This window comes from Numenius arquata, chromosome 13 (genome assembly GCF_964106895.1).
Source record: "Numenius arquata chromosome 13, bNumArq3.hap1.1, whole genome shotgun sequence".
NCBI classification, from domain to species: Eukaryota; Metazoa; Chordata; class Aves; order Charadriiformes; family Scolopacidae; genus Numenius; species Numenius arquata.
In genome coordinates this window covers 1,240,349-1,256,913 of record NC_133588.1, presented here as the reverse complement: position 1 = coordinate 1,256,913, position 16,565 = coordinate 1,240,349, and the positions used below count along the sequence as shown (strand labels likewise).

Sequence of the window (16,565 nt, the reverse complement as noted above, 5' to 3'; positions counted from 1 at the left end):
AATTTTTCAGCTACATTTTAACAATGTAACGTCCTTCTCTGGCTTTCTATTTTTAGCTCTGGAATTATGGTAATGTACTGTGAGATTGCTTTGTGGAGCTGAGATTTGTTGCTGTTCTAGTTTAGGTTATAAACCTCCACTTCCAGTCCTGTTCCTTTTTACTACCTAGTCATGTATTCTCAGTAGGTCTTTGATAACCACATTGTGAAATCCCTGAAATATTAAAGAGGAAGAGGGGGCAGGGAAGAATAATGGGGAAGTAATGTTCTGTTTTCAAAGTCAGCCTAAAGCTTCTTCAAGGGTAAAACACAACCTTTCATTTTCCTACTTGTTTTTGCTTCGTATTTTTAGGCTTATCTGGTTCAAACTACATTCAAATAGAGCAGACAATGATGTAAGAGTCTAACTGTCCTTTGATATATCATATTAGTTTATGTAAGGAAATGAAAAACTAAAGTTCATAAGTTTGGCAGAGCTGTGCTTTCTGATTTGTATAATCTGATTCATAACATTTCACACATTTAAAAAATTATCCGAAAAACACTTCAAGGATGTAAAGATGTGGTATCTATAAAAACAAGCGCTGTTTAAAAGGTTAGCCTTTAAATCATCTTGTCATACATGGCTGAGTGCAATTTGGCTTCCCTTCTAGGCTACATAAACTTACACTTGACAGTTCTGATACTTACATGAGTATAAAATGAAGGGATCTGACTGCTTATGGTCGGGGATGAACTACTAATGCTTTTATGAAGAGACGGGCTGGCTCAACTCTGTTCTGAGCAATTACTATTTCTTCAGACCTGACATTCACCTTTTTCAATAAAACCTTAGAATTAGATTTAGTTTATCCTTTCAGTTCTCTACCTATTACTGAACAGTGCTAGGAAGCAGCTCTCTATTTCCACTGTGGAAATAGCTGCGTTTCAGTGACAAATGAGGGGATCCTTTAATGAGACTTGAACGTAATTATTTTCCAAGGGGCTGTTAAGTTTACATGGTTCTTTTTTGTCTTTCAATTAGTCAGTGATTAATGTTCTGGACAGGTTTTGCTGCCTAGAATCCACCCACCTCCCAAGTCCCTTTGAGTCACGCCTTTCAGACACCTCACCAAGCCATGAAAACAGAGTCAGCCTCAGGCTACTCCAGCCCAGGCCCAGCTGATGTAGGATGCTGGATTCTGGCTCATAACCCCGTTCATGTCGCAGTTGGGCGTTCAGCGTGAATCTGGTCATCAGCAGTGCAGGTACTGGCAGCTCGTGCTTCTCTAGTGTCAAGTTCCACAAGCCTACACACAGCTTAAGCAGAACTCGGCTCAGTCCTGAGAGATCCCTCAGTGTTTGGAGGGATCTGATGGTGCAATCAGGAGTAACCTCAGTGCTAAGCATCCCTAGGCAGTGATTCCACAGATGTTTCTGAAACAGCAAGGCTGGCATATCCCCACCGTGGCAGCCTGCCCTTGCCCCCTCCTCTCAGTTGTGCCAGGCTCCCTGTCAGTATATCCCATAGCATGTAGCGGTTAAAAACCTCCACTGGATCTTTTCATTTCCTCTGTCTAGACCTGTCAGCTGCTTTGTTCAACATCTTTTCAGAGTAGGACAAAACAGTCTTCCTCAGCCTGTAGTACCTACCTGCAGCTCTAACTAAAGCCAGTATTTCACTTAAGCATTTCCAAAGCGAATGGAAAGTGCAGGTATGATTATCTTATAATGAACAAAGGTGAAGTATTTATTTATGGTGGCTGAGGTTTCCCACACTACCCTTTCATCCTTCCACAAAACTTGAAGCTGAAGAGAACTTGTGAAGAATTTGGAAAGGCTGACTGCAGGAACCAGTCACAACACAATTATTTGCATTTTTCCAGGCCAGTTACTGAGGAAAAGAGTGTAAAGCAATTAGTACAAATCTGTATTCTCTGGTTAATCACTGGTGGCAGTCAATCAGACCAGTGATTCTATCTGAATGTTTAATTAGAGCTGAAGGCTGGAAGAAGGAGAAGTTGAATGTTAGTGTTGGGAGTTACTACCTAGTTCTCTTCTGTTAATACTTATTGATGCTATTTCATTTCAGCAGCAGTTTTTGAAATGTCTGCTCCCCTGATTGTTCTGGATACAGGTTTGGCTTCTCCTCTACTCAGGTGATAGTTCAGTTATCTTCATTCTTCATCTCCAAAGCTATTGATCACTGGGAGCTGGTCAGACTGAGTCTCACTGGTGACTTTTGCATACAGACACATGCAGTACCTGCTGTGGAGCTGCAATAAGCTGGATACCGTTAGTTTAATATTAATCTCAGAAAACAGTTATATTCCAGTTGCGTTACGAGGATCCCATCTTTTGTCATGGTAGTGTACTAAAGTGCAATTACTTCTGTGACCTCTAGTGGGCATCATCAGAGATGTCAGATTATCACAAGTTCTACCCTTTTTCTAAAAAGAAATGAAAGTCATCTGTTTCTAGATTTCCGAGGCTATTTTTCTGTAGAGCCCTGAGGTCATCTGGTGTCTAGTGCTGCTACAAAAGCTCAGCTTTCTTACCAGGCAGATGTATGTCACTATGTAGTTAATGCTTTTTTAATAATAGCAGTGCACGTTACCAGACAACTTTTGCAATATCCTCCTAAAATGTTTTTGCCTGTCTGGTTTTTTTCCCAAGGGTTTTCTGTTTTGGAGAATTTTACCTTTGTGCATTTCAGTTAAGTGGGTTTGCTACATCGTTCATGCTGGTCTGTGACAGGTTGCTGCCTGAGTTTTATGCCCATATGGTAATGGCTGCATTATTTTATCACTCATCCTAGTGAAACCATGCTAGATGGGTAATTCACAGAAAATGCAAAAAGACCTGGACAGTTCAGGGATATAAAAGCTGGTCTTAGTTGAGCAATTGACATAATCAGGATTTGTAGAGAGCAATTTATATAATCAGGACTTTGTGGGGATGTTACTGCATTCTTGACAACACGCACCATGCCTAAAAGTTACGCTATGAGGAGACAAAGGCAGGCCAGAAGAAAGTACTGGCCTAAGGAGATGAGACAGAATAGAAAGATTCAGTTGCTGCAAAATAAGGACAGTCCATGAATTTGAATAAGCTTCACCAGGACTGTGAAGGCTGGGCCTGTTCAGCTGCAGGAGGAGAAGGCTCAGGAAGGATCTTACCGAAGTGTGTAAATACCCACTGGGAGGGCTGTAAGGAAGGTGGCAGCAGACTCTCCTCAGTGGGGCCCAGTGACAGGACGAGAGGCAATGGGCACAAACTGAAATGCAAGAAATGCCGTGGAAACAAAGGAGAACATTTTTTATTGCAAAGGTGACTAAGCACTGGAATGGGATACCCAAAGGCTATGGACTCTCTAACCATGGCGCTATTCAAAGCCTGCCTGGACATGGTCCTGAGCCGGCTGTGGGTGACCCCGCCTGAGCAGAGGGGTTGGGCTAGATGATCTCCAGAGGTCCCTTGCAAGCTCCTGCTTGCTGTGAATCTGTAATTTTGCTGTATCTTTAGTTAAGCAGAATGTGTATGTTAGTCATGCACACCTTTTGTGGTTAGTGTCACCTGCCCCAGGCTGTATTTATTCCACGTGACCTATTTCTTGTGCTTTTGTCTAGCTACATCTTCACTGTAGGGCTTTCTTGTGCTGCTGTAGCAAGGGAGTTTCTTGAGTTGCTGTAGCAAGAACACATCGGTCTGGATTTACATCAAGCTGTGCGAGTAGGTAGTGTGTGAGCTGGAGGTACAAGTAACTAGAAGCTTTAGGTTAGGGAACAGATCCAGGAAGCACTTGTACCTGCTTTTATATTACAGCCCAACTGGTAAAGATTTGTTGGGAATAACACGAGTGGAAGAAACAAATCAGATTATTTGCTGTTGGAATTACCAGTCTGAAGAGATAAGTCAGTGTCAGAACCTACTTAAAGCTCTCCCTTTCCCTGGTCATGCTGTTTTTAATATTTCTTTTAATTATTTAGGATTGTATCAAATCATGCTTGGTTGAACATTTCTGATTCAGTTTATATTTAACTGTTGTTTTACCAACCCCCCCCCCGGACCCGAGATGTACTTGACAATTCCAACCCTTCACAGGTTAATAGTGGTAGGAAAATGAAGAGCTAAGGCCTGAAGTCTGTCCGTAGGTTAACGCAGCTCCCGAGCACTGCCCCGTCCACGTTTTGAAAGCCTGTAGAGTGCTGGTGACAGCTGCAGTTGAGACGAGTGAGTAACAAGCTATGAGGACGCAGACTTAAATACTCCCCATCTCCATAGTGGCCACTGACAGCAGCTTTGGACGTATACGTAACTGATGTTTCTAATTTGTGTTTTACACCTTTTTAACAGCCAGCACAAAGTAACAAATTAGGTTAAAATAAAACTGTAGTCAGACTAAATTATTTTGGGATTGCTACTTTTCCTTCTGATTGTGGCATCTGAAAACAAATCTTTTCTTTTGAAGAAAAGTAACGGTCTGACTTGACATATCATTTCAAGTCTGAAACAAGCAAAATAGTAACTGTTAACGATAGGTACAGTGAAAACAAAAGAAAAAGAAAGGAAAGACAATATGGTAAACAATTATTTCTAGAGTGTGTCTCTTCCTGCTCCTTTCCTCACATCAAGCTTTTCCTGTAATCATTTTAAGAGAGCCAGTAATTAATTTTTTCTTAGACTTCATGTCACTTAATGTGCTTGAAATGTATGATTAGTTGCTCTAATTAAAGAACTGATTTGTGTGTCAGATGGTTTCACAAACAAAAAATATTTGGCAACCAATCAATCTCAACCCTTTCATATCACTCCTACGAAATGGGGCACATCCTCAGCACACGTAGCCCAGTGTAACTTCCCTGCAACTGGGTAAAGGAGCTGGTTCTTTATTTCTGCAGTGCTGCCTGCCCCAACCTGGATCTACACATACCTTTAAAAATACAAAACAATACTTCCAGTTTAGGCATTCTTACTTGAACACAAATGTAAGATGGACTCTCTGATGGACTGCTACAGCATGAGTGAGTTGAATTTACCAGTGATGCATATTTACTAATAACCAACTGAAAGTTAAGTTTTTCATTTTTAAAAATTAGAAAGCAAAGCAAAGAAAAATCACGTGGTTTACCCCAGAGCATGCTGTCCAGTTTTGCCTGAGGTAGGATTTTAACTCTGAACTCCTGATTATAAATGTAGCACATCAGACCACCCCCCTCCTGCGGCCAGAAATGTCATTTTAGCTGGTGGTCTGCAGCACAGATGCACTTTGTCTTCTTATTTCTTCAGATGTGGCTGGTATGATTGATTCCAGAAAGAGATATTTAAATCATCAAAAAGTGTGGTTCCTAATGAACTTCACAATGGGCTGAGCACTATGTTCTGAGTATACCATTAGCCACACCTTTTTTTATCTTGTGCTCTTTTTCTCAAGTTGTTTAACAATAGCTTAGCAACAAATATGTGGCTGTGTAACATGGTTTCATGTTTTTGTTGTTTATTTGTTTGTTTGCTGCAGGAGATACTACTGTTCGATGTGAGCAACTGGATATGCTTCAAGATTGGCTGTCTGAATTCAGAAAATCTACCTCCTCCTCCAGTACAGCCAATCCAGAGGAGCTGGTGGCATTTGATGTAATCTGTGGAGATCTCAACTTTGATAACTGCTCCTCTGGTAAAACAACGGTTTCTTCTCCTGGCATCTACCTATTCCAAAAAGGAATAGGAAGGTTCTCAATTCCTCTGGGTTACAGCAGTATACAAAATTGTGACTGGTTTTTGCAAGCAAAGATTTCATTCCTACAGATACTTCTAAAAAAAAATACCAGCCTTGATATGAGCCAAGAAGAGTGGCTCACACTTATGAGCTCTGCGGAGTTATTTGCTTAATGATGTTTTTTAAGGCACAAAGGGCAATAATTTGTGACTTGTGGTAGCAATAATGAGGACAGATCTAGTGGTTTAGCTTTACTTGAAATTAGATAGACACCTACTGTCCTAGAATTTCAGTTACTAATGAAAGACATGTATGTTACGGGATTTTTGTGGAGAAAAAGTATGAAATTCATGCAGTTAAAAATAATTTGATAGTGCATATACACATGCATAGGATGATTGCAGGAGATTAATGCTGCAGAGAGAACTAAACATTGCTGAATCAGGTCTTGGAAAAAATTAACTGATGCTTTGTAGTTCTGGGGTTTTATTTTATTAAATTTTTAATATTTTTTGTCTATATTTAGATGCTGAGGGTACTAGAAAAAGAACTCCACAAAACCATAATTAATGTCTGGTGAGTTCACAGAGACAGTAGCCTTTTCCAAACATAAATATTGTGCTCTGTTAAGAGTTAAATCGCCAACAGAGAGTGCAGAGCATTGTGTTTGTGTATCCTCTCTGCCTTCCTGCTCGTACAGCTCAGGCACCCAGCTGAGCTCCTTGCTGCTTCTATGTGATGGCTATCTACTCTGCTGGTTTGGAGCTGGCAAATGGATCAGCCGTGCCCAGGGACCAGCGGGCCGCACGGCTGACGGCTCAAAGGCCTTTTGTGCGAGTGGGCCAAAACCGAACTGCTGAGGTAGGAAAAGCACAAGGCAGGTACAGTGAAGGGTGGGTCATCAGAGGGATTTTGTCTGTGCTGTGTTAGCATGGAGATGTGCAAGGTGCAGGTGAGCTCAGGCTGCAGCATTCGAAGGGGGATTCAGCAATTCAGACCAGAGTTTGTGGCTTAACAGGTGAATTTGTGAACTGCATCTAGTGTGAGTTCTGCAGTCCTCATGAGAAGCCTAGGTAAGTCAGGCTGAGGGCAAGACCTGTACCAAATATAATTTTAAAACACAAAAAGCAAGCATTTTCTTATCTCAAAAATTAACTAATATTCTCTAACCTCATTACTTCTATCAGACACTTGTAATGGAAGCTTTTAACGAAGATGGAGAAACATTTTAGTTGGGTAGAAAAAGACCATCAACCCAAAGCTCAGCCCTTCTGTTGCTTGTTTCTAGCTTGTATGTACAGAAAGTACATCAGTCACAAGTTTATGATCCTAAGTAAGCTCAGAATTGTCAGAAGGTGCTGGCAAGTGCTCTGATGGGTAGAAGAATCTGTTATGCACTGTGGAGGTGAACAGTTAAGTGGTAATGGCTACAGAATACTGGAGTTAAACAGCTATTAGGATAAAATATAACAGTAGCAGTGGTAGTGCACTTTTAGGGAAGGAAGGAAGGAAGAAATGTCGTCGAGATCAGGTCTTCAGCTAGCCAAGCTGCTACACAGACAGGCTGAGGCAGCAATTGCGGCAGTCCCGATGAATGGAGAGAAGCTGGGGGATAGAAATGGACACATCTGCTGTGATTTGACTGTTTGCAATATTGCTGGATGGATGGAGCGGCCTGGAGGCAAAGATGTCCATCAAGGAAATAAACAATCTGCTGCTTACCCAAAGGGAGACTGCCCAGTCACATAGCAAATGGAAAGTGAGTGGGGTTGTGCCGCATGAGAGAGAGACGGGAGCAAAGCTGTGAGGCAGAACATATGGTCAGCACTATCTACCTGAGAAGTTTTGGCACGCTAACCAAGATCTTGCACAAGTACAGAGTATAATTAATGCTGTTGTAACCTGTCTTTTTAAAGCAAAAGTGAAAAAACCCTACAATAGTTGTAAATATTGCAGCCACTGCTAAAGAGGATTGAAAAGTAGGTTACAAAAAAACCATTTTTGCTATCTCTGTAGCTTATTTACATTCCCTCCCCTTAAAATTCACTCAAGCCTGGAAACTGAAATTAAGCTATTTCATTTGTTATTTTTAGATTGCTTTCTTTCCTTATGCACTAAGCAAGGTTAACGCAATGTTTTAAAGTTTTCTCCTCCATTTTTACATTACTCATTGTTTTAGGGGCATTTGTTAGCATTACAGAAAATGTAACATTTTGATTTTTTTTTTAAACAATAATTAGCTTCCTGTAATTCTGTGTATGATTTTCTGTATTCTTTCCCACTGCACAGACTGATACTGCAAGTAATTAACGTTTCAGTGAATATCAACCTTCTATTCACAGATGTATTGACAGTAGTTTTCAAAGATCTCCAGGTCCATGATCAACCTTATGCTTATGACAAATTTTCTGCAACTCAGTTTTCCCCTCCAGCTTTACAGAACGTTATGAGAACATTCATACAGTGAATTCACATTTAGTGGGAACATTATTAGAAAGTTACTTACTGTCAGGTTGCTTTGGACTGGCTTGCGCAAAAGTCTATTACGTTTTCAAACCTTTTAGCATAAGATAAAATGCCTTCCAGTCAGACTGATTGTTTTATCATTTGCAAATTAATCACAATAAAATCTTAATCTATCTTAGATAGGTGATGCTGATTATGTTTAGAATGGCTTTAATGATTTAGGTAGTGTCCCAAGCAAATTATCAATTGCCTGTCCTTTCTCTTATCTATTATAGCTTGGAAAACATTCAGTGAATTCTTCTGAAGCAAGCAAAGCAGAAGCTCTTATTTTCAGACTTACCAAGATGTATATATACACCCACAAACAGCCTTTCACATTGTGAAGTCAGTCCAATTTTCCATTGCGTGATCTATTTCAACCTAAGTTTTGTACCAGTGTAAGCAATGCAATGTCAATGGCAGGGTAAGGAAAAATGTTGAAAAACCTTCAGTTTACAGGTAGAAACTACCAAAAAATGTCTTTCATAGAAAGACTTTGCAGGGAAGCACTGTTATTAGCAAGCATTTGTTGGAATTTCTAATCAAGACAAGATATTGCTGTGCAATAAAGCTACTACTGAACTGATTCAATTCACTATACTGAGCAGGAAGGAGGACTTGCCTTTTCTATTGTGGCAGGACACACAGTTGTCCATGGTTCACAACACGTAGCTGATGTGCCTTTTCTTGGGTTTGCTCTTTCCCTGCAGAGGACAAGCTGGAGCAACAGCATTCTCTGTTTACACACTATAAAGACCCGTGTCGAATTGGTCCTGGGGAGGATAAACCATGGGCAATCGGTAAGACCTTCTCTAGCTGTCAGTGTATGAACATTTACTTTTCTGTCACTGACACAACATCTATAAGCAGCAGGTAGTTCAGCTAACTGGCAGTAATTTGATAGAGACCAAATATTTACAAGGTGTATTTCTGTAATGTGTATTTTATAAACCTTAACAGTGTCTTGTTGAATCATAATTAAGAACCAGAGACTTAAACTTCAATCCACATTCTAGAACTTATGCATCGAGCTACTTGAATGCCTTCCCACACCTATTCTACTTTTAAAATAATTTCCAGATTTCTTCGGGGGGAAGCCAAACTATTGCTTCTGTACTTTCTGCATGCAGCGAATGCCTGCAGCTTTTGATTAGAATGTTCCATTTGGTGTTTGATAAATATGTAAGTGAGATGTAACAAAGCAATTCAACACTATGAACTTGTTGGGTTCACCTTACAGAAGATTTCCTGGAACTCCGAGATATTCATACCTGGTGAAACTCAGTTGAACTGGGTAAAGTTTTAGATCAGGAATTAAGACTTTTTCTAGAGGAGCAATAAGTTAAGATACTAAAGGTAAGAATGTGGAACTGTTTAATAGTGTGGCTTTACTCAGTTGTAGCAGAAAAAAAGGAAAACCAGAGACACTGGGGCTGAGAAAATTGAAGAGCGGAGGCAACGTTTTGAGAGGTGGCAGGCAGTAGGGAAGTGTGGGCAGAGGAGAAGTGACACAAAGCGCTCAGAGTGGTCCCCTCTCCCACATGGAGGCTGTCCCTCACACACATGTGTCCCCGAAGCCTCCCGAGAGGCAAGTCACAGGAGGTATGCTGGAACGGTCACATCTCTCATTCTTTTCACAGGTACCTTGTTGGATCCTGAAGGATTATACGATGAAGAAGTGTGCACTCCAGATAACCTACAGAAGTATGCAATTCTTAATCCTCCCACATGCTTTAGACAAATCCTTAAAAAGCCAGTTCATTGCTTGCTATTTAACATGCCAAAAATTGAGGGGTGTTTTATTGACTGTAAAAAAAAACCAAACCCACAGCCAAACACAACTTTTTTACTCAGGGGCACTTGGGGAAGAGGAAAAGAAGGGAAGGAAAAGTGGCTGCTTCTCTAAGTCTAATAGCATTGGCTTCAGTGGGTGAAAAGATGAGAGCAATTGCAGTCAGTGGTTTTATGTCTCTAGAGTTGATCCTACCTGAACAGGCCCATAGGACAAGAAACTCTGAGCACTACTGGAAAGGGTACGGAGACAGCTTGTTTGACAATCTTTCTGCAGGCAGCCAGTTCCATGGTCATGGCACTGTAAAGGACAGCAACAAAAGGAAATTTAGTTTTCCTCAAAAAAAAAAACCATAAAGTTTGAAACACCACCCCCAACCCAACAACTACTTGCCCATTCCAGAAATTGGCAGAATTCGATACACCTAAAAAATCAAGCTCACAAATATAGAGAGGAATTGAATAGTACCTCAGACATAACTAGGAATAAGGCGTAATATCTATTGGTGATAGTAGTGCAGGATTACTTTTAAGGAGGGTTTGATACTGAGAAATAGGTATCTTTGGTTTGAGCTTTGGTTTGATACTTAAGAGAAATATAAAAAAACCTTAACGTGCAGAAGTCTTAAGATAAATTTCTTGAATAGCTGCACTGTTTGTTAAATAATATGCCAGTGGAAAATTTACTTAATGAATGCGATAATCCTTTTTACACCTTCTCTCCCTTGAAGGCAGTTTAATGGACTAAATATGGTATTATCATGACTAACTATAAAACATATTCTAGCTGTTCATTATCCAAATATACTAAAGAGGTAAAGTTATTTGAATTAATAAGTCTGTGCAGATGCTTCAGTTAACATGTATAATGGAAATGGTACATTATGTAGGTACAGTTTATGTTGGCATTTTTACTTGCTAAGTACAGCACAATGCATGGTATAGCTGGACACTTCACTGAAGGTAAGGCTACCTCTTGAAGTCTTCCTTCTATCAGTTTTGACAAAGAAATTGAATTCTAGACATAAGGTCTGGGTTTAGTTTATATTCAAAATAAGGATTTGTTACAGCAAGTCACACTTTGCACATTCAAGTGCCTGCAAAATTTCCAGGCATTTCTATGCATGCGTTGAAAACATGAACTTGGTACAAGTGAAAGGGATTTCTGCAAAGCAAAAGTAAGGTAATTCGGCCCTACAATCAAGTTTGCGAATGCAAATCTGTATGTGGGTGTAACATTCTATTTTATGGTTTCAAAAGCAGGCTTGGAGCTCTTTAAAAAACAAATAATGAAAAAAAACCAACCAAATCCCCTGTGTTTTCAAGCAGCCTTTAGAGACAATCTGTCACCAAATTACTTTTGGGATATTATTCCCTGAAGAGTTACTTGTATTCAGCAATGAAGTTCCACTGACAAATACACTACTGATAGATAAAAAGCCATCAAACGATCAATGAAGATTTAAGAGCGTAACTTCCACTACCTATGTCTATGTACAGCATCCCAGTATGAATTAACTGGAAAGTATTCTTGACTGTTGATAACAGAATATACGCAAGACATTTTGCCTACTAAAAGTGGCTTTCAGTTTGTTTTCTGCAATACATTACAATTCTTTTAAACTGATGAAAAAACCCCTCTATTAGACCAGAATTTCCACTAGCTTTTTGTGCACATCTGCATGTGTACATTATGTAGATGTGCTTATATATTAGAGAAACCTTCACTTCATGAGAAGCCAAGGGAGCATGCCCTCCCATCTCTGCAAGGGATCGGTAAACATAAGAATTCCTAAATAAGTTCAGTAAAATTTAAAGCCCTTAATGGAATCTGGGCTTTAAGGACATTGAAATGTTAAATAGCACAGAAGCTGTGCAGCGCTGTCTAGCTAACAATTATAATTCATATACACAGCAAAACAGGGTACAGCCTAAAATCGATCCTTTCTTAAATTTTTCAATAATAAATCTTCATCAAACTTTAGAGACATTTAAAACAGACATTCAAATTGGCAATGTAAGCTATCCAGGGAATTACTTCTTCATCAGCACTCTTCTCTGGTTTATAAATAAAATTAAGTATTTCACATTACTAAACTAATTAGGCCATAAAAGCAGCAGTACAACTAGTTCTTAAATATCTCTTTTATGTCAAGTACAGCATACGTAAAACATCGGACTAGAAGAACATACTTGGTACAAATAACGAGCAAGTCATTTATAATTATAGAACAATTAGTAAGCTAGATGTAACGATCTGGGCGCTGCCACAGCACTGGAAGCCACACGAGCTTCTGCTCAGAAAGGCTTCATGAAATGCACACAAATCATCTCATTTCACAAAGATGACTGTCACTTCAAGCAAAGCACTGGAATAAGCCCATTTTTGTCTCTAAGCCCTGAATGGAGTCTGTCTCAGGAGAGAACTTTACAGCACAGCTAATAAACAAGAGTTAAATGCGAATTTTTCCAATCTCTACTGCTGGATGGTGGCTCACGATTCTGGGCAACAGGCTGCAACACCAGTGAGAAAAATCTTCCTTAACTGGGGTGAACGAGAGATGGTCCCTCAAGCTTTACAATGAGGTAGTAAGTTTTGCTTTATGGCTCCCTTACATATCCTGCTCTTTGTGCTCCTCTGTTCGTTGCAGCCCAGTCAGCACTGCAAACCAACCATCGCCCAGAGCTGCGCGACACAATTTTCATACTTAAACTTTGGAGTTATTTGGGACTGAAAATATTTCAAGGAAAAAATAAAGTTCCAATTACTTTTTATCCTCCGTTTCCTTGTGTCCTATGAATTAAGACAATTATTCCGACACAATTCAGGTTTAGTTCTGCAAATCAGTCATAATTCGGTACGTTCACTTAAATTGTTAGCATTTAACTGTTAGCACAGCATAGCCAGATGTCCACTACTTGTGTCTGCTTTCTGTAGAGACAAACAGCAAAGCATTGCATACAGAGTGGTACAAGTTTTAGTCAGAAGCAGATGAATACACATTTACAATTAGTTTTCCTCATGTATTTGAAATTAACATTTCCCTTCTGTGAGCAGTTGTGCAGGTTAAGTGAATAGCCAGCATTCACAGACTTTTAAAAGGATGTAATTGAAGCTAAAACAGATTCATCTTTTAAATTAATGCAAATAAGATTATTTTTTTTTTGCAGTAGTACTGCAGCGCTAATCAGCAGTTTCTTTTACTTTGTTACTTAATTAGCTTTGCCAAATATAAATACAATTTTTGAAAGAGGTCAGTCCCATCAAAGAGCTTGCTTTCTTGAACGTACAAAAAGAATTTCAGGCAGCAGCTCTTTGTAGAATCAGCTCACAAATGGGGTGCAGACAGTAACCTAATTTAACATGAGTTATTAGATGACAGCCTAAAACTGAATAAAAGGAAGTTTACTTTCATAAACTGATTACGATAAACTCGTAAGAACCCTCAGTACCTCACTAAGTCCAAAGAAGGTTCAGAAAGGTTCTGATTAAATAACTATGACCAGAATTTTGTCATTGTTATCTTTTGAAGACACATGAAGTACTTCTTGTATGCATCAACTGACCCAAACTTACAGATTATAACACTACTGAGACCTAGTCAACTGTAGCAAGTGCTGTGTCCCCTCTGCCACCATTCAAGTCCTTCCTGAGACAAAATTTGACAAAGAAACCATTTGAATCTCAAACATTAAAACACATCACAAGAGTCTGGTGTTTGTCTCTTGTTTTTCCTTCATTCTGTACTCTCACATGCATGCATTAAAAAATTTCTAAACCCAACCCCATAAAACCCATCCAAAGTCAAACCTTAAAAACTGGGTGATCAAAAATATCTTATTTTTTTCCAAGGTGAAATTAAAGGCTTTGTACCTGCTAGGACCCAAGTTCATGGCTCAGTGTTTCTCCTGCGACAGTTGATGATGTAGCTTAATGGCGTAATCAACTCTTTCAAGGGAAACCACAGAACCTTGAGCTCAGGTTTTGGCAGGTAAGTAAAGGAAAATGATCTTCAAGGAGGTGGTTTTGAAAGTAGTTTGTGTTTTGAGCCAGATAGCAAAACCACAACCTGATCTGCCCCTCTCTGCATCCACAGTTACCATGCAAAACAGCTATGATTGTACTAGATCTTCACTCTCTGCAGAGTACCCTTCCCACGCAGTCACTGTATGCGACCCGCTGTTTCTGCACACACAGCTGGGTCTGTCGCTTTGGCACTCCTTCGGTAGACCTTTTAAATAGAATACAAGGAGGCAAACCAAGATTCCTTTTAAATCCAATACAACACAGCAAAACAACACAAAAGAGCACAGCAACATAGAATTATTGCAAAAATAGAGTGGCGGGGACCTTTGGGGGTTATCTGGTCCAAAGTCACGTGCAAAGCAGGGCTAACTTCAAAGTTGGATCAAGTTGCTCAGGGCCTTAATAGTCCTCTGTATAAAACCTACTGTTAAGGTTTAAGCACCCAAACTAAAAATTGTAATAGGAGAGCTGCAGCTTATTTGCCTGAACACGAGACCGGTACGTAGAAAACCGATTCTTAATTTTGACTGCTTCTGTCTGTGGTCTTGGGCTGGGTAATCTCCATGCAAGATGGGGGCAGTCCTAACATACCTGCTGAGTAAGTCAATCTCTGTAGAGGAGTTTAAAGAGTGTCACATACAGGAGTCAAATAAACGAGGCTGTCATTACTAGTGAAGTAAGTGGTTGGGGTCCAAGACACAGTAATCTGATGCTGAGGCTTGCTCAAAACTAACTACCCTGTGCCCAAATGTGTCCTCCCGAAAACCATTCCTCATCAATACCCCACCTGTAAAGCTGGTTGTCTTCATTTCAGACGGAGTTGCTCTGATCAGCATGGAGAGGTTTGTATCGAAGTACTCAGGTTTGTTCTAAAGGAATCCATGAAACAGTTTTCTCCTCAGCAACACTGGAAATCAGTGGAGGTGCTGTAGGCTGCCATATACAACAGATACCAGGCAGGCAAGGTCCTCCTCTCAGATGTTGGTTCTCCTGGCTACAAGGGCAGGTCCACCAGTACAGCACAGGCCATAACAAACCATCCTCGAGGCTTTAAGAGCACTGTCAGCAGTCTGTACAGCCTCATATTGCAAAATGCATTTGGAAGAAGATGTGCTTTACAAGTTTAACAGTCCTTTTAGACAGGTATTATCCTTACTGCGGACTGGGAGAGAACCTAGTGTAATGCACAAAAGGACAGAATGAGCAAACATTTAAAGCGCTTGTTTTGATTTTTAATAAAATAGGGTGCTGGAAAGTGAAGAAGGAAGGAAAGGATACTTAGTCTATCCCACCAGCAAGAACCACAGTTCCAGTCAAAAGGGGAGGAAAGCATCACTGAAAGGAAATGGGAGGAGGATTGACTATATGCTCTATACAGAAGAAGGTCTCTACCTGGAATGGAAAGTGGTGAGTTTCCGAGTTGACAAAAAAGGCCATAATTTATACAACAAACTTGTCTGGATGGCACTCTAGCCCGTTCTGCTTGGGTTCAAATTTGTACTCCAAGAAGAACCTGCTGCTTTGCTATTTTCTACTTTTGCATGCAAGTACTGAGTTTGTAAACCTGCTGCAGAAACAAATTTAAGGTGAGTTTAGGGATTTTGGTAGCAACACTGGTAGATAGGCTGCTCTAAGTAGCTGGCCTGTAAGAGTGGACAACTGCATTGTATCAACTGAGCCTGAAGGTTGCTCCACCCAGCTTTCAGAAGCTGGGAAGCAGACAGCGTTTCCTACACAACTTTAATGTGGTCCTATGAAAAGCTGCCAGAACAAAGGCTGGAATTCAGAGACGCAAGGAGCGGGGTTCCTGGTTGCCTTAAGTTTCCTCAAAGTTTAACACCTCAATCTAATGAAGACAGGTTTCCTTTTTTAGCTGCATGCTACACCTAGTGCAGTACAGCCCCTCCTCCCAGCAAGTGCCTCTCTACGCACATGGATTACCGGCTGTCTGGAACAACACAGATGTTACAGAAAAGGAAACAGATTTCATCCCCAGTAGTTCAACTGTGTACTGTATAAATGCTTCACCTCATCAACTGCACCACGCTGACATGCCCTGTGCGCCAGATAGCTTACCATACTATGGTCCCATACATCTACTAATACAGTAAGGTAGTTCAAAGTAACTAGAAAGGGACATAAAAGATGAGTCTTGGTGTGAGGTATAACAGACCAGTTTTCCAGTTCCTTCCTTCTTACATCTGTTTTCCTTCTGCAGGAAGTGGAAGAGTTCAGCTTTATTACCCAGTTAGCAGGCTTGACAGACCACCTACCAGTAGCAATGCGTCTCATGGTGTCTACAGGAGAAGATGACCCTTAAAACTGACCAGCTTTGAGAGATGAGAAGAGGGAAATGTTAACGATATTAAGAAAATATCAGAGGATAAGAATGAACTATTCTGGTGCCACATTAGGCAAGATGACCAGACCTGACCCAGGCTACTCCAAGAAGGCACCAACGATGACGGATATACAAAGGGAAGAAAGGGAAGGGGTTGTGGCCCAAAGCCACTGTCACAAGTTGCTCAGGCAACAGGGCAGGCCTGTA

At 40.4% G+C, this 16,565-nt stretch overlaps 1 protein-coding gene across 1 annotated transcript in view; it reads left to right on the top strand.

The window, feature by feature from the left end:
• SMPD3 (sphingomyelin phosphodiesterase 3) overlaps window positions 1-16,337 on the top strand; it is a 33,227-nt gene extending 16,890 nt beyond the window's left edge. Inside the window, exons 3-7 of the mRNA XM_074158151.1 lie at window positions 5,497-5,652; window positions 8,910-8,999; window positions 9,840-9,903; window positions 15,262-15,424; window positions 16,236-16,337. Coding sequence (XP_074014252.1) covers window positions 5,497-5,652; window positions 8,910-8,999; window positions 9,840-9,903; window positions 15,262-15,424; window positions 16,236-16,337 — 575 coding nt within the window. The remainder of the gene's footprint in view (window positions 1-5,496; window positions 5,653-8,909; window positions 9,000-9,839; window positions 9,904-15,261; window positions 15,425-16,235) is intronic.
• Window positions 16,338-16,565: the final 228 nt, after the last annotated feature.